Source organism: Schistocerca piceifrons, chromosome 5, assembly GCF_021461385.2.
Source record: "Schistocerca piceifrons isolate TAMUIC-IGC-003096 chromosome 5, iqSchPice1.1, whole genome shotgun sequence".
NCBI lineage: Eukaryota > Metazoa > Arthropoda > Insecta > Orthoptera > Acrididae > Schistocerca > Schistocerca piceifrons.
The window spans coordinates 397,492,168-397,511,433 of NC_060142.1; the positions used below are offsets into that span (position 1 = coordinate 397,492,168).

Sequence of the window (19,266 nt, forward strand, 5' to 3'; positions counted from 1 at the left end):
ATTAAAATGTGGATTGCAACCCCTGAGACTAAGAAATGCCCAAGCCCCTCACGTATATTGCATATCTCATCTCAGTTTCTGTTCCAGGTTGGATGATAAAAAAATTATTCATGAGATATGCTACCCTGTAATCTGGAAAGAACTGTCAAAACATATAAAGGTATAGTTAGTTTTTACTTTTCAAATCATAAAGATATTGTGTTTCAGAGATGAAAAAGTCAGCCGCCTCATATCCTTCTACACACTCTGCAAGGTGATCAATAGATATGGGCTGCCCGTACAATCTGATGAGTTTTGTACAGCAAGTAACAAGGAAAGAAGTGAATCTACTGCTACCCCGTCATCCCTCCCTTCTTTCATATATTAACCCATTTCCCTAACATTTTTATTTTTTCACCATATACTCTATTTGTGCTTTCACACAACTAAAATTTTTTACAAAATATGCGCAAATCAAGTTATTACAATGTCTTATACAATGATAAATAATCACACTGAGTTAAGATGTTACAGCCTGATGCACCTGCCCACTCTTAAATGCCACTTTACATTTGCTACTTTCAAACCTGAAATCACTACACTGTCCTTCAACTTCCAGATGGAGCAGTTTTCTTTTACGTGGTACAATTTTCACTGGGAAAAGACCTCAGCTTCAGTCCTATTTCGCTTCCCCTTATACAAGGAATCAGCCATCAGGAACTGCTCTGCAGAGTTCTCCCAGAGTTTCGTGAACTTCGTCCTCTTTCATTCTGAGCTCAATATCAGTTTGATAACAATATCATTCAGTATTGATATGTTCAACAAGGGGAAATACATTGTCTTTATACACCTTGACATACCTGTTTCCCCTACATAATCCTCCTTATAAAAGGGTATGGAAATTGAATTTTTCACAGGTCATGGATGTGATGTTTATATGACAGCTTCCACACTATCACTGAGTAAAAACCACACAGGAGTCCTACATCAGCCTAAGGAGAATGTTATGTAAGAAACTTGATACACTCACATCATCTCCATAGCGCGCACTGCAAATATAAATTTGTTGGCTGAAGGCAATATTTTTTCCATTTATGCTGTGACACTTATTTAAGGCATCTTGTTCAGAGTCAACATTAAATATAACTGTATAGGCTACAACTAGGTGCATAGCTAATGTAAGAAGAAGTCTTAATAAATATTACAGCATTACAATGCATGTGTGTGAGTGCTAGGGAGGGGGGGGGGGGGGGGGAAACAACAACATTGTCTTCATAGATGTGCTGAGATTTATCGTGAGACTCAGCTTAACAGTAATGAATCAGGAGTAGATTCCCTCAAATACATTCTTCGTTTTATTGTTCAGTTCATGACTTGAATCTCTTACACTTCTTTCTGTTTGTATCATCTGCAACTGTTCCAAGGCTAGATTTCTTAGGGCATTCCTGAGTTACAACTAACCAGATGCAAGTGTTGGTGCAGCAGTTACTGTAAACCAATCAGCTGATCAGTACTGTTACTTATATTTTTATTGATCTGACATACTAATCTACATATTTCTTGTGCTGTTACACAGCAAATATATAAGGTTTTCTTCCATGATTCAAACATGAAAAAATTTAATTCATGTTTGTGGACTGATTAAAGCAATAATATTTGCTGATAATTACTTTAATGTTGCTGAAGAATGAAGCATAATACAGTCACTCACAATGACAGTGAAAATTCGTTACAGAACTATGACTTTTTACATATTCTGTGATAAGAGAAACAGCATATCTGATTATTAATAATCACAGTTTTTAGATTCCAGGATAATAAATGTTCAATATTGGAACTTTGATAGAAAGTGAATAATAAAACAAGATAGTTTAGTTGTGGAAACCCGTTTGCCTCCAAGCAGGACGATTTTATTCACTATTTGGTAATATTTACTAGAGATTTAGTCTTTTGACCCCTCTCAACATGTTCTGACAGAGGTCAAAAGAACTTAAGCAAGAAATTAACACAAATAATTTGTGGTGTTACAATGGAGTAGATAGAATTTACTAAAACTGAATATTTAGATCCTCCCTCCTGTTGAGTTTCAAGTATTTTATTCACATACTTGACACACAGTGACATAATTTTGGCATATTTGTGTCAATATAGGCATATTTTTATAAAATTTGTGAAACATAGAACTAGATTACAATATTTTAATTGCTAATTAATGTTCAATGAACTCTGCTTTATCTTAAATGAAATACTGAGTAACGAAATAACCATTCATGCTATCAGATTTTCATAACAGTGTGCGACAGTAGATAAATGAAGAAGAAAATGTCGCAATATATTATGCTGAAATGTAATTCATATTAGAGTGCCATCCACTGTTATAAAGCAAGGCTGACTAATTCAATAGGGCTTATTTGGAAAATGAAATCTATGTAAGAAAGGTAAACATGAAAGTGGAAAATATGAATACAAGTACAAATGTCCTGGCTATAAATAAATATTGAAAACTCTAAAACCAACAAATTCTAGAGCATTACAGTAAGTACCAACTTTTTTTTACTGAAAATTGACATTTTGAGAAATGTGACTGCAATAATATGAGGTTTATAACTGAAATGGCAACCAACCACATGTACAGTTTAAAAAGATTTATCTGAATCAAACTACAATCTGTTTCGGATTTCATACAAATCCATTTTCAAAGTTGTCACAGATTTTGCTGTTTTCTTGCTGGGGCCTTGTTCTGTGTTTGTTATTAGTTTGCTGCAGTAAGATAGACAGGAAGTTTTTTATTCACTATTTGGTAATATCTACTACAGAAGCCATTCTTTCGACTCCCATCAACATGTTCTGACAGAGGTCAAAAGGATTTAAGCAAGAAAGCAAGGAATCCTGTAACAACCATCTGAAAGATGGATACATGAGAAAAACAAAACCAGTCATGGTTTAATTCAAATGAATCTTTTTAAACCATACTTGTGGTTGGTTGCTGTTTGAATTATAAACCTCAAAGCACCAACATTATACTGATAAAGAAAGGAAAGTACCAATCTTATACTGATAAAGAAAGGTAGGATAATGGAATGCATGCATAACAGCACATTCAGAATCAATTATCACTACATTTCATTAGTTATGTGTTCTTCAGGAAATCAACCTTAAATTACAGAAACAATGTAAGGAAAAATAGATTCCTATTTACCACGAGATGCCACATTACATTGCAGATAGGCACAATTAAAAGACACTTACACATTATTTTTCGGTTACAGCCTTCATCTGAAAAGACAGAGAAACACACACACATTCATTCACACAAGCAAGCATACCTCACACACGCATGACCGTCATCTCCAGCAGCTTGAACCAGCTCCGAGCTGCTGGAGATGACAGTCATGCTTGCGTGAGCTGTGTTTGCTTGTGTGAATGTAAGTGAGAGAGAGAGAGAGAGAGAGAGAGAGAGAGAGAGAGAGAGAGAGAGAGAGAGAGAGAGAGAGAGGGGGGGGGGGGGGGGGGGAGTGTATGTATGTGTGTTATCTTTTTTTTCTGATGAAGGCTGTGGCCAAAAGCTAATGAGTAAGTTTCTTTAAATTGTGCCTGTCTGCAGCTTAATATGTCATCTTTATGGTAATTAGCACTCTATCTTTTCTGTGTATTGTTGATATTCCAACCTGGAATTTCCATAGTTTGATTTTACATCACAGAAAAATGAAATGCGTAACATTGACTTTCATATTAAATTAATAAAAGTATTTACAGTACGTTTATGCAAAAGATTTTTGGATTTTAATGAGAAACAACTTGACTTTCTTAAGGAAATCAATTTTCTTAATTACTTTTTTCCCAACTGGTGAACCTACTAAAAAAATTTCTTTGTTTACTATGTATATACAGCTATAAAACACAACTTGTGAAAACTACTGCATTATCTTCATGTGGGCAAAAGATACTTAACTTTGGACTCTAAGCATTTCACACTTTTGTACAAAAGAGAGAGAGAGAGAGAGAGACTAAGGTGAAAGGAAATAATCCATGAAACACTCCACATATTACTTCAGTGCTGTTCTGCCATTTGCTTTCTATCTTCCTGAGACAAATACATGATAATATTATGTCCATAACTGTGGTACATGAAGACTAAGAACAGTTTAAACTGCTGATAACTGTAAATTTTGAAAGTTGCTCTGAACACCACAATGCTTTATGTGGTATGGTGCTTTATTTGGCATGGCCCTATTGGTGATGGCATGCCCATGCCTTCCTCTGCCATCTGAACAGACTTACCAGCCAGCTACAGATGGGAATATAGTTTAACAATGCCGTTTGACTATGCAATTCACAAATAATTGCTACAGATAAAAGAAAAAGTAACAGACAGAAAAAACCCTCAGGCTGACTGAACCCAAAACCTATGTGTTTCTAGTATAGCACTTGTTTACTGGAACACATATCTTTAAATAATTTTCTTTTTCTGCAGTGAACTTAAACAAGTAAGAATGTAAGGTCCAGTTGCAAAATTTCTTTTATGAAGCATAAATGGTTTCACCTCTGTAAACCAATATTAAGTGCATACAAAGAATTGGCTTCCCCACTAGGGCATGCATGGCTGGGAGTTGGTAATTCCTGTATTCTGTTCAATACTATTGGTGAAGTCTACCATTTGGATGCATTTGATAATGACTTAAAAAGCTGAAATTAGTAGTGCTCACCAGAACGTATGTTTAAATAGAGCTTACATTCTTACATCTAACTTCGGTCGATACATTTGGAAGGCAAAATTTTTAGTACTGCTATACTGGTACACATTTAAACTATCCTAGCTTTCACAACTATTACTTTCTTGGGGAGGAATGTCGGATAGGTTGGGGAATGTAACGGAAGAGCCCAGGATGGGAGGGATGAATCTGTTGTGAGAATTTACAGAAACAAAGATGATGGAAGCGGTGCAAGGGAGACTCAAGTGAATATTTACTTTGAAAAAATTACCGTGTTTCAAATTTTTTGAAACCATTGTGTTATTTTGTAAACCAATAGGGATGAAACTGGTGCACAGATACCTTCTAGGTAAAAGAGCACCACATTATGCTTAGAATCTTTCTTTGACAGATTATTCAATAGCAAATGTGCCTCATGCCACCCTCAATGCAGTGTTGAAGAAAAATATCAAATACACCCCATGAGTTTAAGAAAATCAGACACACAATGGTGGTTTAAAACTGTCTAGACTACTCTCTTCCCTAATTAATAAAATTAAGACTAAACATTATGGTGTAACAGCAATATAATAATTTGTTCACACATGTAGATAACACAAGAGGCAGTCAGTAATCAACTGCTACAAAACTGATGGAAGTAACTAGTGCACGTAATGATAATAGAAGGTTTTAACTCTGAGAGGGTAATTTTCCCTGGGGTTAAGAGGAATGCAATAAGAGAGAGAGTTTTCAATTACGTTTGTAATTTATGAATATTTTAAGTGTCTCTTGTATGCTTCAGAAGTGACTCAATGTTCAGTTAAAATCTTAAAAAGTGAGGACAGGCAACCAGTAGTTGGGAAGAAAAAGGGGGGAGGGTTTATCTGCAGTGCACAGATACTCCCAACAGCATAGGAGGCATTACTAACATTCAAACTGAAATCTTACTTTAATAGTGCTAAACATAGTGACCTAGTAAACCCAAGCAGTGTAACTGAAGCTGAGAAGATTATACAGAGGAACTGTGGAATTTCCAGATATATTTACAGTCCAAGAACTTATTTCAGGGATAACTTGCATACCTTATAAAATCATCTATGTTAAAAGGGTGCCATATTAACAGAACAAGATATGACACCATAAAGTGCTGAAGAAAAATAAAATCTGTATAAAAGGAAACAGCACAAGGTGATAAAAAGGATTATGTAAATTAACTTACAACATTTAATTTCTTTCTTTCTCTAGGTCCTGTAATTTTTAATATTGGTCATAATGTGGAATTCATAATTATGTAACACCTGATGTAAGTTAGACATGCCCCTACATTTGTTGACTGTATATTCGCTATAATAGGATTCTTATATTAACAGAAGAAAGTATTCACTCTCACATGAATCAATATACTTTATTCAAGAATACTATACTAAATAAATTCAGCCAGTACCCAAAAAGATACAAAATTAAAGCTCTTACAGAATATAAAAATTCTCAGAGCCATATCACAGACAAGACCATAGTTAACAAGTAATAAAACAGATTAAGAGTTCAAGCTTTACCACAGAACTGAATAACTGCATACTTTCCTGTTATCAGCCAATCACCATTTTTTGCTGCTGTGTCTTCTGCCTGTCCAGGTTTCAAACCACATATTGTATCTGCTTTTATAGTGCGTAATGTTATAACATTTGTAGGATTGAAGCCTTGAAGTGCATTGCAAAATGTCTCTGTTGGAGGCCAGTTAATATCTCCAACAAGTTTACGGTAGTTAAGATCTCCTTTAAAAATAACTAGCTGAGCTTGTGATAGTTGTGCATACAGTTCTGGTCGTATTTCTTGCATCTTATTGTAACCATAGGGCAAAGTCCAGAAATCTTTAACTTCTATTACCCACTTCCCACTATCCAAATATTTCTTCCATCTTGATGCTAAATCAGATACATTTTTTGAATCATGAAGGATCAAGGTTTTTATAACCCAGTGAAAGTCATTCACCACTGTATCTGAAACATACCATGGCATAGCCTTCACATAAAAGCGTACTTTGCTAGCGAGTGATGCAGTGATCAGGTAGTCTGCAAGGCAGAAATCTGTGAACAGCTCATAAGCTGCATTATCCAGTACAATGTCTGAAACAAAATTAAAATTCATGAGAAAAACATAAAAAGACTCCTAACAAATACTTATCACATCAATATAACACCTGTACTAAAATTTACTACTAAGACAAGTCACGTTAGAGTATCAGTAAAGGTCTGTAACTCTTACATATTCTGTAGCCTTTGAAACAACTGACAAACAATTCATAATAATAGGAATTCCATTTTTATTTTTATCAAGCAAAAAAATTTAAATTCATATAATTGCATTTTAATGCTTCTACTAGCTTTGAAGTAAGGAATTCAAGAGGTTGGTACGCCATTAGTTTATACTAAAAAGGAAAGAAAAAAGGAAACACACATTCAAATAGGATGACTTTTGTGATAAGTTCCATATAAATTACATGCTAGATCTAAAAAGAAACTTATTCTGCAGCTTCAAATGGGGTTGTGTAGTGTGCTCTCACATAGCAAATAGGGGTGTTTTCCATGAAACACAAAAATCCGGGTTCTTGCCCCTACCCAGCACATATTTTGAATTTGATGAGCAAGTTCATAACCTAACATTCATTTCTTCAATTCCTTCTAGTAATTATGGTAGTTTTTGTATCTCACCGACATCAGTCATTACAAAGCAGTTAAGAAGGCAGATATGTAATTAGTATGATAAGGCATAGCAGAACATAATATACGAGGGCCGTTCAGAAAGTAACCTCCGGTTGATTTAAAAAAATACACCAAGTTAAATAAAAATATTTTAATATATACATCTTACAACTACATCTTTGCACTATTTTTCTACATAGTCTTCATAGCGATTGAGGCACTTATCGTATCTCTTCACAAGATTTGAAATTACTTCTGCATAAAAATCACCCGCTTGTGCCTGGAGCCAGCCTGTGACCGCATCTTTGAGCTCTTCGTCGTCATCAAACCGCTGTGACCCGGGCCATTTCTTCAAAAGCATGAAGAGGTGATAATCACTTGGCGCCAGGTCTGGGCTGTAAGGTGGATGGTTGATAACGTCCCACTTGAAGGACTCAAGAAGGGCCGTTGTTCTGCGAGCAGAGTGAGGACGGGCGTTATCGTGCAAAAAAACGATACCGGAAGTCAGCATACCACGGCGTTTGTTCTGTATAGCCCGTCGTAACTTTTTTATTGTTTCACAGTACACGTCTTGATTAATGGTCGTACCACGTTCCATGAATTCAACCAACAACACCCCTTTGGCATCCCAAAACACCGTTGCCATCAGTTTTCTGGCAGAAAAATCTTGCGAGGCTTTTCTTGGTTTGGTAGGCGAATTTGAATGTGCCCACATCTTTGATTGTTCTTTTGTCTCAGGGTTCACGTACTTAATCCAGGTTTCGTCACCGGTCACGATTCTGTTTAACAATGGTTCTCCTTCGTCCTCATAACGTGACAGAAAGTCTAATGCAGAGGCCATTCTTTGAGTTTTGTGGTGGTCGGTAAGAATTTTGGGCACCCATCGTGCACAGAACTTATGGTAACCCAATCTTGCTGTCACTATCTCGTACAAGAGAGTCTTAGAAATCTGTGGAAAACCAGTAGACAACTCCGACATTGAGAAACGTCAATTTTCACGAACTTTTGCATCAACTTTCTGAACGAGTTCGTCAGTCACCAATGATGGTCTACCACTCCTCTCTTCATCATGAACGTTTTCTCGTCCACTTTTAAATAAACGTACCCATTCACGGACAACTCCTTCACTCATAACTCTTGGTCCGTACACGGCACAAAGCTCATGATGAATAGCTGCTGCAGAATATCCTTTGGCTGTAAAAAACCTTATGACAGCACGCACTTCACATTTGGCGGGGTTTTCTATTGCAGCACACATTTCAAACTGCCACAAAAACTAAACTAGCGCAGGTACGACGTTCACTCGACCACGGCTTGATGCCGACTGACCTGTTGAGTGCGTGAACGCACAGATGGCGTCGCTACTCCCCCCACAACCCACACTGTGACCAATCGGAGGTTACTTTCTGAACCGCCCTCGTATTTTAGTGGAACAGTTTCCTTTAATTAGCTATTAAAAAGTAAATGTCGAAAATAAATTGCCAGTAAAACCAAAGTGACACAACCATATACACTGCTCAACATGACAAGCTCAAAAGCTAAAATTTCACACATTCACCAACTGACAACATAATAAAGGCAAACCTTTTGTCTAACTGCTCAGCAACAATGGTCTAGATCAAATCTCTTCATGCAGAAACTTCTTGCTTGTCCAGATTACTCCAGTTATTTGATGACCACTTTTATTTTCTCATCAGACACATTAAACAGTTATTTACATCATTGTTGATCCTTTTCTTATTTCCTTTTCATTCTATTTTATTTTATGTTATGAGTATTTTTAATCCTTTCTTTGTGACCACACCCTTCTACTCTTTACAGTTGTATCAGTATGTCTATACCTACAAGCATTATTCCACAAGCCATCTCACAGTGTGCAGCAGAGGGTAATTCAGGTGCCACCATCATTTCCCTACATTCCTGTTCTATTCATGAAGAAAGAATGACAGTAAGCAAGCCTCTATACGAGATGCAATTTCTCTCATTTTCAATGCCACAGACACTTCACAAGATAATGTGGGAGGAAGTAGCAAATTGCTTGTCTTTTCTTCGTTCAAAAGCTCTTAAAGAGTTTTAGCATTAAACATCTCAGTGATGGACAACACTACTGTTGTAGATACTGCTGCTCTCCAAATTTGAACAGCAAATATCTCAATGAAGCAAAATACCTCTGTTGTAGCTGCTGGTTCTAGTGTTTTCTGAGAATCTCTATGACCCCCTTTGTTTACTAAATGAACTCATTAAGTCATTCCTAAATACTGTGCTTTTCTTTGAATCTTCTCTTATCTCCTCTTAATCCTATCTGGTAAGGGGCCACAGACCCTATCTGAAGATAATTACTCAAAATGCATCCTAAATAAAGTATTTAGCGATCAAGATATTTCCAAGTAATTACCGCATGCCAGTCCGAATGGTGATGATTACCCAAAACACATCATAAGTAATTTACTGATCAAGGCATTTCCAAGGAATTATCATGTGCCAGGTCTCAGTGGTCACACACCAAAAATGGATGACTTCATCAGTGAAATGGAAGAAATTTTGCCTAGTCAGGCAGTTGAAAAGGTGAAACTGTGGTTTTTAATAAGAAGGAAAGCTATCCATGCTTTTATGAAAGTTCATCTTAAATTTTGCCTTTTGTGTTAATTTTAGCAACAGTTATCTGCTGATGATTACTCAAAATGCATCATAAATAAAATTTTTAGCAATGAAGATGTTTCCAAGGAATTACTACGCGCCTAGTCTGAATGGTCGCAACCCTTAAAAATGAATGACTTCATTGGTCAAATGGAAGAAACTGTGCTTAATCAGACTGTTGATAAGGAGAAACTATGTTTTTTAACGAGAAGGGAAGCTATGCACACTTTTAAATTTTGTCTGTTGTGTTAATTTTGGCCACACTTACGAGATAATGATTACTCAAAATGCCTAATAAATAAAGTATTTAGCAATCAAGACATTTCCAAGGAATAACTACATGCCAAGTCCCTAGAGGACCACAGACACAGTTCACTGTACTTCAGAACTGACAAATGTGATTAACTGCAAGAATTCCATTACTGAGCAACATCTACATGCAGTGGAGATGGTTCAAACATCGGGTACAAAATCAGAAAAATCAGTGGGTGGCCATATGTGCATCTCTGCTTCCTCATCATCAATTGTTTCATGAACATCATCACCAACCATTCCTATCCTATACTGTTACTGGTGACGAGAAATGGTGTCTTTATGCTAATACAAGGAAAAGAAAGAAACAGCTGAGCCCAAACAAAAAAGTGATTCCCCATACAAGGATCTGTGCACATCCACAAAAGGCAATGTTATACATCTGGTGGAACAGTGACAGTGTGGTGTACTACGAATTGCTTCTATCACTGCTAACATTTAATGTAAGAACTGACACACCTTGCAAATGCAGTCCAAGAAAAAGGACCAGGAAGACTGCACAAAGTGATGCTACTCCACAAACAATAATGGCCACCTGCATTCTGCTATACTGACAAAAAACACTACATATGCATGCATACCCAAATAGATCCCCCCCCCCCCCCCATGCCGTTGGTGGGGAGGCTTGCATACCTCAGTGTCACAGATAGCAGTACTGTAGGTGCAACAACCACAACAGAGGGGTATCTGTTGAGAGGTCAGACAAACGTGTGGTTCCTGAAGAGGGGCAGCAGCCTTTTCAGTAGTTGCAGGGGCAACAGTCTGGATGATTGACTGATCTGGCCTTGTAACACTAACCAAAATGGCCTTGCTGTGCTGGTACTGTGAACGGCTGAAAGCAAGGGGAAATTACAGCCACAAAATTTTCCTGAGGACATGCAGCTTTACTGTATGGTTAAATGATGATGGCGTCCCCTGGGGTAAAATACTCCGGAGGTAAAATAGTCTCCCATTTGGATCTCCAGTCGGGGACTGCTCAGGAGGACATCGTTATCAGGAGAAAGAAAACTGGCGTTCTACGGATTGGAGCGTCGAATGTCAGATCCCTTAATCGGGCAGGTAGGTTAGAAAATTTAAAAAGGGAAACAGATAGGTTAAAGTTAGATATAGTGGGAATTACTGAAGTTCGGTGGCAGGAGGAACAAGACTTCTGGTCAGGTGAATACAGGGTTATAAATACGAAATCAAATAGGGGTAATGCAGGAGTAGGTTTAATACTGAATAAAAAAAATAAGAATGCGGGTAAGCCACTACAAACAGCATAGTGAATGCATTATTGTGGCCAAGATAGACACAAAGCCCATGCCTAACACAGTAGTACAAGTTTATATGCCAACTAGCTCCACAGATGACGAAGAGATTGATGAAATGTATGATGAGATAAAAGAAATTATTCAGATAGTGAAGGGAGACTAAAATTTAACAGTCATGGGTGACTGGAATTCGATAGTAGGAAAAGGAAGAGAAGGAAATGTAGTAGGTGAATATGAAATGGAGGTAAGAAATGAAAGAGGAAGTCGCCTGGTAGAATTTTGCAGAGAGTGTAACTTAATCATAGCTAACACTTGGTTCAAGAATCATGAAAGAAGGTTGTACACATGGAAGAGGCCTGGAGATACTGGGAGGTTTTAGATAGATTATATAATGGTAAAACAGAGATTTAGGAACCAGGTTTTAAATTGTAAGACATTTCCAGGGGCAGCTGTGGACTCTGACCACAATCTATTGGTTATGAACTGCAGATTAAAACAGAAGAAACTGCAAAAAGGTGGGAATTTAAGGACATGGGACCTGGATAACTTACAGAACCAGGGATTGCAGAGAGTTTCAGGGAGAGCATTAGGGAACAATTGACAGGAACGGGGGAAAGAAATACAGTAGAAGAAGAATGGGTTGCTTTGGGGGACGAAATAGTGAAAGCAACAGAGGATCAAGTAGGTAAAAAGACGAGGGCTAGTAGAAGTCCTCGGGTAACAGAAGATATATTAAATTTAATATATGAAAGGAGAAAATACAAAAATGCAGTAAATGAAGCAGGCAAAAAGGAATACAAACGTCTCAAAAATGAGATCGACAGGAAGTGCAAAATGGCTAAGCAGGGATGGCTAGAGGACAAATGTAAGGATGTAGAGGCATATCTCACTAGAGGTAAGATAGATACTGCCTACAGGAAAATTAAAGAGACTTTTGGAAAAAGAAGAACCACTTGTATGAATATCAAGAGCTCAGATGGAAACCCAGTTCTAAGCAAAGAAGGGAAAGCAGAAAGGTGGAAGGGTGATGTACTTGTGGACAATATTATGGAAATGAAAGAGGATGTAGATGAAGATTAAACGGGAGCTACCACACTGCATGAAGAATTTGACAGAGCACTGAAAGACCTAAGTCAAAACAAGGCCCCAGGAGTAGACAACATTCCATTAGAACTACTGATAGCCTTGGGAGAGCCAGTCCTGACAAAACTCTACCATCTGGTGAGCAAGATGTATGAGACAGCCATAGAAAAAGCCACCATACCTGGTCGTATTCATAAGAGGGTTTAGGGGTGTGCGGCCCCAGACAAGGAATGATCAACAAAAGATTAAATTTATCACAGCTTAAATACAAGGGATAGGGCCCTCTGGGCTTCTGAAACAGCCAACAATGAAAAACTTACAAAGAAATCAAGAGTGTTTTCTTAATCAAGTATTGGTCAATATCTGTAAGGGAATGACTTCGGAAGGAAGTATAGAATCCTGAGCACTAAAATATGAAACAGGGCAGCTTAAGGAAATATTCTGAACATTATTTACATAAAATTGAGAAGTAGAGGTGATGAACTGTCACTATGCATAAAAAGAGACTGAAAACTTCATTAGCTACAATGTATTGCCTAAATTCAGATTTCTGCTAGGGAAACAACTTAAAGATAAATAACCAGTGTTCTTGCACACAGAATAGAAAGAAAAGGGAAAGACAGGGAATACATTTGTCTCCTCAAAAGTAAATGACAAGCAGCTACCCTCTGCAATGATGGAAAGTACAGCTCTATCCATCTTTATTATGATAGTCCTTTCCCGAACATGAGCTATGTTGCTATTCAGCTTTACACAAGACTGGGGACTATTGATTTCCTATTAACAACACAAATTTAACCTTTTTTTAAGAATCTCTGGTTAAATTTACATCTATAGCACATATTACCATGCCATGAACTACCACCAACTATGCAGAAAAGACAAAAACCTACTCACCAGAGAGCAACAGAACTGTAAACACATCTCATCCTGTCCAATTATGGCTGTTCACACACTGGACCTTGAGTGACATCCTTGCCATATCATTGTAAAGTTCTGGACCATCAAATATTTTCTTCTCTTTTCACCAGACAAGGGAATCCCAAATTGTTATAACATATGAATGTGTTTTCCAAGGTGAAGCTGCCTAGTAGGGGAATGAAGTATAAAAAAAAAAATACAGCCAAAATTTCAGGATACATTCCACATACACAGAAGAAGAAAATGTATTACAGGAACAAGTGTCCAGAAACACTTTGTTTCCTCATCGAAACTCATTCATACAGCTCTTCATAGTATGTTGTTGTGTTGTTGTCGTCTTCAGTCCTGAGACTGGTTTGATGCAGCTCTCCATGCTACTCTATCCTGTGCAAGTTTCTTCATCTCCCAGTACCTACTGCAGCCTACATCCTTCTGAATCTGCTCTTAGTGTATTCATCTCTTAGTCTCCCTCTATGATTTTTACCCTCCACGCTGCCCTCCAGTACCAAATTGGTGATCCCTTGATGCCTCAGAACATGTCCTACCAACCGATCCCTTCTTCTAGTCAAGTTGTGCCACAAACTCCTCTTCTCTCCAATTCTATTCAATACCTCCTCGTTAGTTATGTGATCTACCCATCTAATCTTCAGCATTCTTCTGTAGCACCACAGTTCGAAAGCTTCTATTCTCTTCTTGTCTAAACTATTTATTGCCCATGTTTCACTTCCATACATGGCTACACTCCATACAAATACTTTCAGAAACGACTTCCTGACACTGAAATCTATACTCGATGTTAACAAATTTCTCTTCTTCAGAAACATTTTTCCTTGCCACTGCCAGTCTACATTTTATATCCTCTCTACTTCGACCATCATCAGTTATTTTGCTCCCTAAATAGCAAAACTCCTTTACTACTTTAAGTGTCTCATTACCTAATCTAATTCCCTCAGCATCACCCGATTTAATTCGACCACATTCCACTATCCTCGTTTTGCTTTTGTTGATGTTCATCTTATACCCTCCTTTCAAGACACTGTCCATTCCATTCAACTGCTCTTCCAAGTCCTTTGCTGTCTCTGACAGAATTACAATGTCATCGGCGAACCTCAAAGTTTTTATTTCTTCCCCATGGATTTTAATACCTACTCCGAACTTTTCTTTTGTTTCCTTTACTGCTTGCTCAATATACAGATTGAATAGCATCGGGGAGAGGCTACAACACTGTCTCACTCCCTTCCCAACCACTGCTTCCCTTTCATGTCCCTCGACTCTTATAATTGCCATCTGGTTTTTGTACAAAATGTAAATAGCCTTTCACTCCCTGTATTTTACCCCTGCCACTTTCAGAATTTGAAAGAGAGTATTCCAGTCAACATTGTCAAAAGCTTTCTCTAAGTCTACATATGCTAGAAACGTAGGTTTGCCTTTTCTTAATCTAGCTTCTAAGATAAGTCGTAGGGTCAGTATTGCCTCACGTGTTCCAACATTTCTACGGAATCCAAACTGATCTTCCCCGAGGCCAGCTTCTACCAGTTTTTCCATTCTTCTGTAAAGAATTCGCGTTAGTATTTTGCAGCTGTGACTTATTAAACTGATAGTTTGGTAATTTTCACATCTGTCAACACCTGCTTTCTTTGGGATTGGAATTACTACATTCTTCTTTAAGTCTGAGGGAATTTCGCCTGTCTCATACATCTTACTCGCCAGATGGTAGAGTTTTGTTAGGCCTGGCTCTCCCAAGGCTGGCAGTAGTTCTAATGGAATGTTGTCTACTCCTGGGGCCTTGTTTCGACTTAGGTCTTTCAGTGCTCTGTCAAACTCTTCACGCAGTATCATATCTCCCATTTCATCTTCATCTACCTCCTCTTCCATTTCCATAATATTGTCCTCAAGAACATCGCCCCTGTATAGACCCTCTATATACTCCTTCCACCTTTCTGCTTTCCCTTCTTTGCTTAGAACTGGGTTTCCATCTGAGCTCTTGATATTCATGCAAGTGGTTCTCTTTTCTTCAAAGGTCTCTTTAATTTTCCTGTAGGCAGTATCTATCTTACTCCTAGTGAGATAAGCCTCTACATCCTTACATTTGTCCTCTAGCCAACCCTGCTTAGCCATTTTGCACTTCCTGTCGATCTCATTTTTGAGACGTTTGTATTCCTTTTTGCCTGCTTCACTTGCTGCATTTTTGTATTTTCTCCTTTCATCAAGTAAATTCACTATCTCTTCTGTTACCCAAGGATTTCTACTAGCCCTCGTCTTTTTACCTACTTGATTCTCTGCTGCCTTCACTATTTCATTCCTCAAAGCTACCCATTCTTCTTCTTCTACTGTATTTCTTTCCCCCATACCTGTCAATTGTTCCCTTATGCTCTCCCTGAAACTCTGTACAACCTGTGGTTCTTTCAGTTAATAATGGAAAATCCACAGGAACAGAAGATATCAACATACCACATGAAATTCTCTCTTATATGAGACATTCAAAATGCCTCACATTTCCAATGATCAACCTTCCATCACACTGAATCCTGGATGTGCTGATGTATCCCAGAATATTGCATATGATATCTTAGCCGTCCACAGTACGACCACAAAAACACTCTGCATTTTTCACCTGGTTTTGACACACAATAACTTTAAAATGCTCCAGCAAATAAAAGTCTAGTGAGCTTACATCTAGAGATCATAGAGCAGAGGGAACTTGTCCCTCTCTTATTATCCATCTGTCATCGAAATAATTTTGGAGCAAAGAGCAATTCACAAAGTATTAGTGTCGTTGAGGCATCAACAGGTAAATAAATGAGATTGAAAACTTCACTTGCTTTTGGATGTATCCTACTTTAAGGAACCAGCTAGTGTATATATACATATATATCCCCTCCCACACACATACACACACACAAAATCTGTACGGCTACATTGTGTTGCGTGAATACATAACGCTGAGACTGCAGTTCTACAGGTTGACTGACATGGGGGAGCGAGGACTAGTGTAGGGCGGCTCACCGCTCAGAGAGAACCAGCCAGTGTATAGGATAAGTATGTGAGAGGAAGAGACAATAAGTGCATAGGATAGGAACATGACACACTCATGGGTCTATGCATTACATGTTGACAATGATGTGGAGGAGTGGACTGGGAGACAGGTGACACCACATAGGAAGGGGAATTTGCTTGCAGGACGGTGCGGGTGCAGGATGTGTTAAGTATGCTTCCTGCTAGAGGAGACTGATGACAGAAGGATTACAGGAATGAAGGATGTCTTGCAAGAACAAGAGCACTGAAATGAGGAGGAACACCACTGTGTGTGGCATACATGACTCACTGCACTGAGAAAGGGATCTCTTCTAGCATATTTGGCAGCCCAAAAATGAACAGAAAATCTTTTTAATGATGTGCTTCAATAGTTGCACAACAGCCTACATGAGCTGTTAGTGAAAATTTTCAATCTGACTGTGTTGGATTGATGCCTCGTGAATGAACAATATAGTTGCACTAAAACAAGTGTTGACAAGTTGATGAATAAACAATTTGCAAAAGTGTACCTATGCAAAAAAGTCAACTGCTTTCAGTGCCTGCAGATGGTGAGGATACAGCAGGTTAATACGTAACACTTTCCAGACAATCAATCACGTGGTTAACACTAGTTTCTGTAGCTTCATTCCAGGTTATACTTTCTGTATTCGTATCCAGGAACTGTATAACACAAAATCTAAAATGTTGAACTAATGTTCATCATAGTTACCAAGTATTGTGCAAATATTAACAAATATTTTAAAACCTAAATTTCCTGTTAGTAATGACACTTCATCTGTGTTGCAGAGAGACAATGAATGAAAACAACAATGTGGAAGTTGAAGTAATTTTCATATGTTTATGCCTTAGGGCACTCATTACAAATGCACTTCTACAAATTATAGTTTAAATATCTCCCTTATTAAATGTTTATTGTTTCATGACTAACATATTTTCTGGAACTGGGAACTGTAACTAAAATTTCTGATATGGGATGAACACATGTAGCTTTGCTCAAACACTTTACGAGAGAACAGTAATTAAAGAAAAGGCCATGAAGATAAAACCAGAGATACTCGAGTCCACATGGAGGCTTACCGACAAACGTTCTTCCCACGAACCATTCATGACTGGAATAGGAAAAAGGGAAAGTGACAGTGGTACAGAAAATACCTTCTGCCACACACCGTAAGGTGGCTTGCTCTGGAGGTAGAGAGAGACAGACGTAGAGAGATAGATAGATTGATAGAGAGAGAGAGAGAGAGAGAGAGAGAGAGAGAGAGAGAGAGAGAGAACACTTTTGTGAGGAATAAATGTACTGCCCATAAGGAAATTATAAACCACATGTTGGCAACGCACCCTGAACAATTCAAACAGCATTGCTTGGATCCCACTCAACATAATTTTTTTAGCAGTTTTCCTTTCTACATTTTAGTTTCATGTCAGAGAACAATAAATTTACATGCAAACAAAGATGTTGTACACTGCGGTGCAACTATGATGCGACATCATTGTCTACCGACCACATTCGAGTCACCTATTTGGAAACTTGAGTATGTCCAGTGTTGCGGAACTGATGTCACTGTCGTGCAATGAGGAGGCATTTGAGTTGTGCACCAACAAGAAATATGGCAAGATCCTTAAACAAGGAATTGTGCATATAAGGATGATGTTTCGATTCCTGTATGAATACAACAGCTCAGCTGTAGGAATGGTTATTTCACACTTATATGCACTTGCACTAGCTGTGGGAAACTGCCCCTAAAAGGTCAATGACATGAATATGCAAAAGGTAATGGAATCCTCTGCATTGAAGATACACAATGTGTACCCACAGCACATGTGCCCACAATCGTAGAAGTGTCCTGATGATCTCTCCATAGGCAGAATATTACAGATTAGTCCCCGAATGGGATCTCTGACAGGAGACTGCAAAGGGTGAGGTAACCATATGAATAGGTAGCATTCTATGACTCAGAAATTTCAGAAGTTTGAACATGGTAGGGAAGCCAAAAAATCTGAGAAGGGAAATGCAAAGGCTAAAAATCTTGATTTAGTCTGGGTCAGTGAAGTTAAAGAGAAAGAAGATGGAGATTTCTGGTCCAATGGGTATAGAGTAACATCAAAAGCTGCTGAAAATGATATGATAGGAGTTGGGTTTGTTATGAATAAGAAGATAAGGCAGAGAGTGAACAGTTCAGTGATAGGAGTTGGGTTTGTTATGAATAAGAAGATAAGGCAGAGAGTGAACAGTTCAGTGATAGGGTATTTCTTGTCAGATTTGACAGCAAACCAATGCCAACAACAATAGCCCACGTGTTCATGCTGACATCACAAGCAGAAGGCAAAGAAATAGAGAAAGTATATGAAGCTATTAAACATGTGATTTTGTATTTCAAGGGAGACGACAATCTAGCAAACATGGGGGATTGGAAAACATCAATAGGGGAAGGAACAGAAAACAGACTTACAGGAGAATATGAGCTCAGTAGCAGGAATGAGCAAGGAGAAAGACTAATTGATTTCTGCAATAAATATCAGACAGTAACAGTGATACATTGTTTAAAACTCACAAGTAGACTGGAGTTAACAGAAGAATCGATGCAGAAAGATGTGGGATACTGAAGTACTGAGGAATGATGAGATTTGTTTACGTTAACGTTAATAACATAC

The 19,266-nt window shown here is 38.0% G+C and overlaps 1 protein-coding gene across 1 annotated transcript in view; it reads right to left on the reverse strand.

Annotated features, from left to right (window-relative positions):
- Positions 1 to 6,056: 6,056 nt before the first annotated feature.
- The window catches only part of LOC124799028 (damage-control phosphatase ARMT1-like), a 67,587-nt gene continuing 54,377 nt past the window's right edge, over positions 6,057 to 19,266 (reverse strand). The window contains exon 6 of the mRNA XM_047262564.1: positions 6,057 to 6,796. Within this exon, the coding sequence (XP_047118520.1) occupies positions 6,216 to 6,796 (581 nt within the window). The 3' untranslated portion in view covers positions 6,057 to 6,215. The remainder of the gene's footprint in view (positions 6,797 to 19,266) is intronic.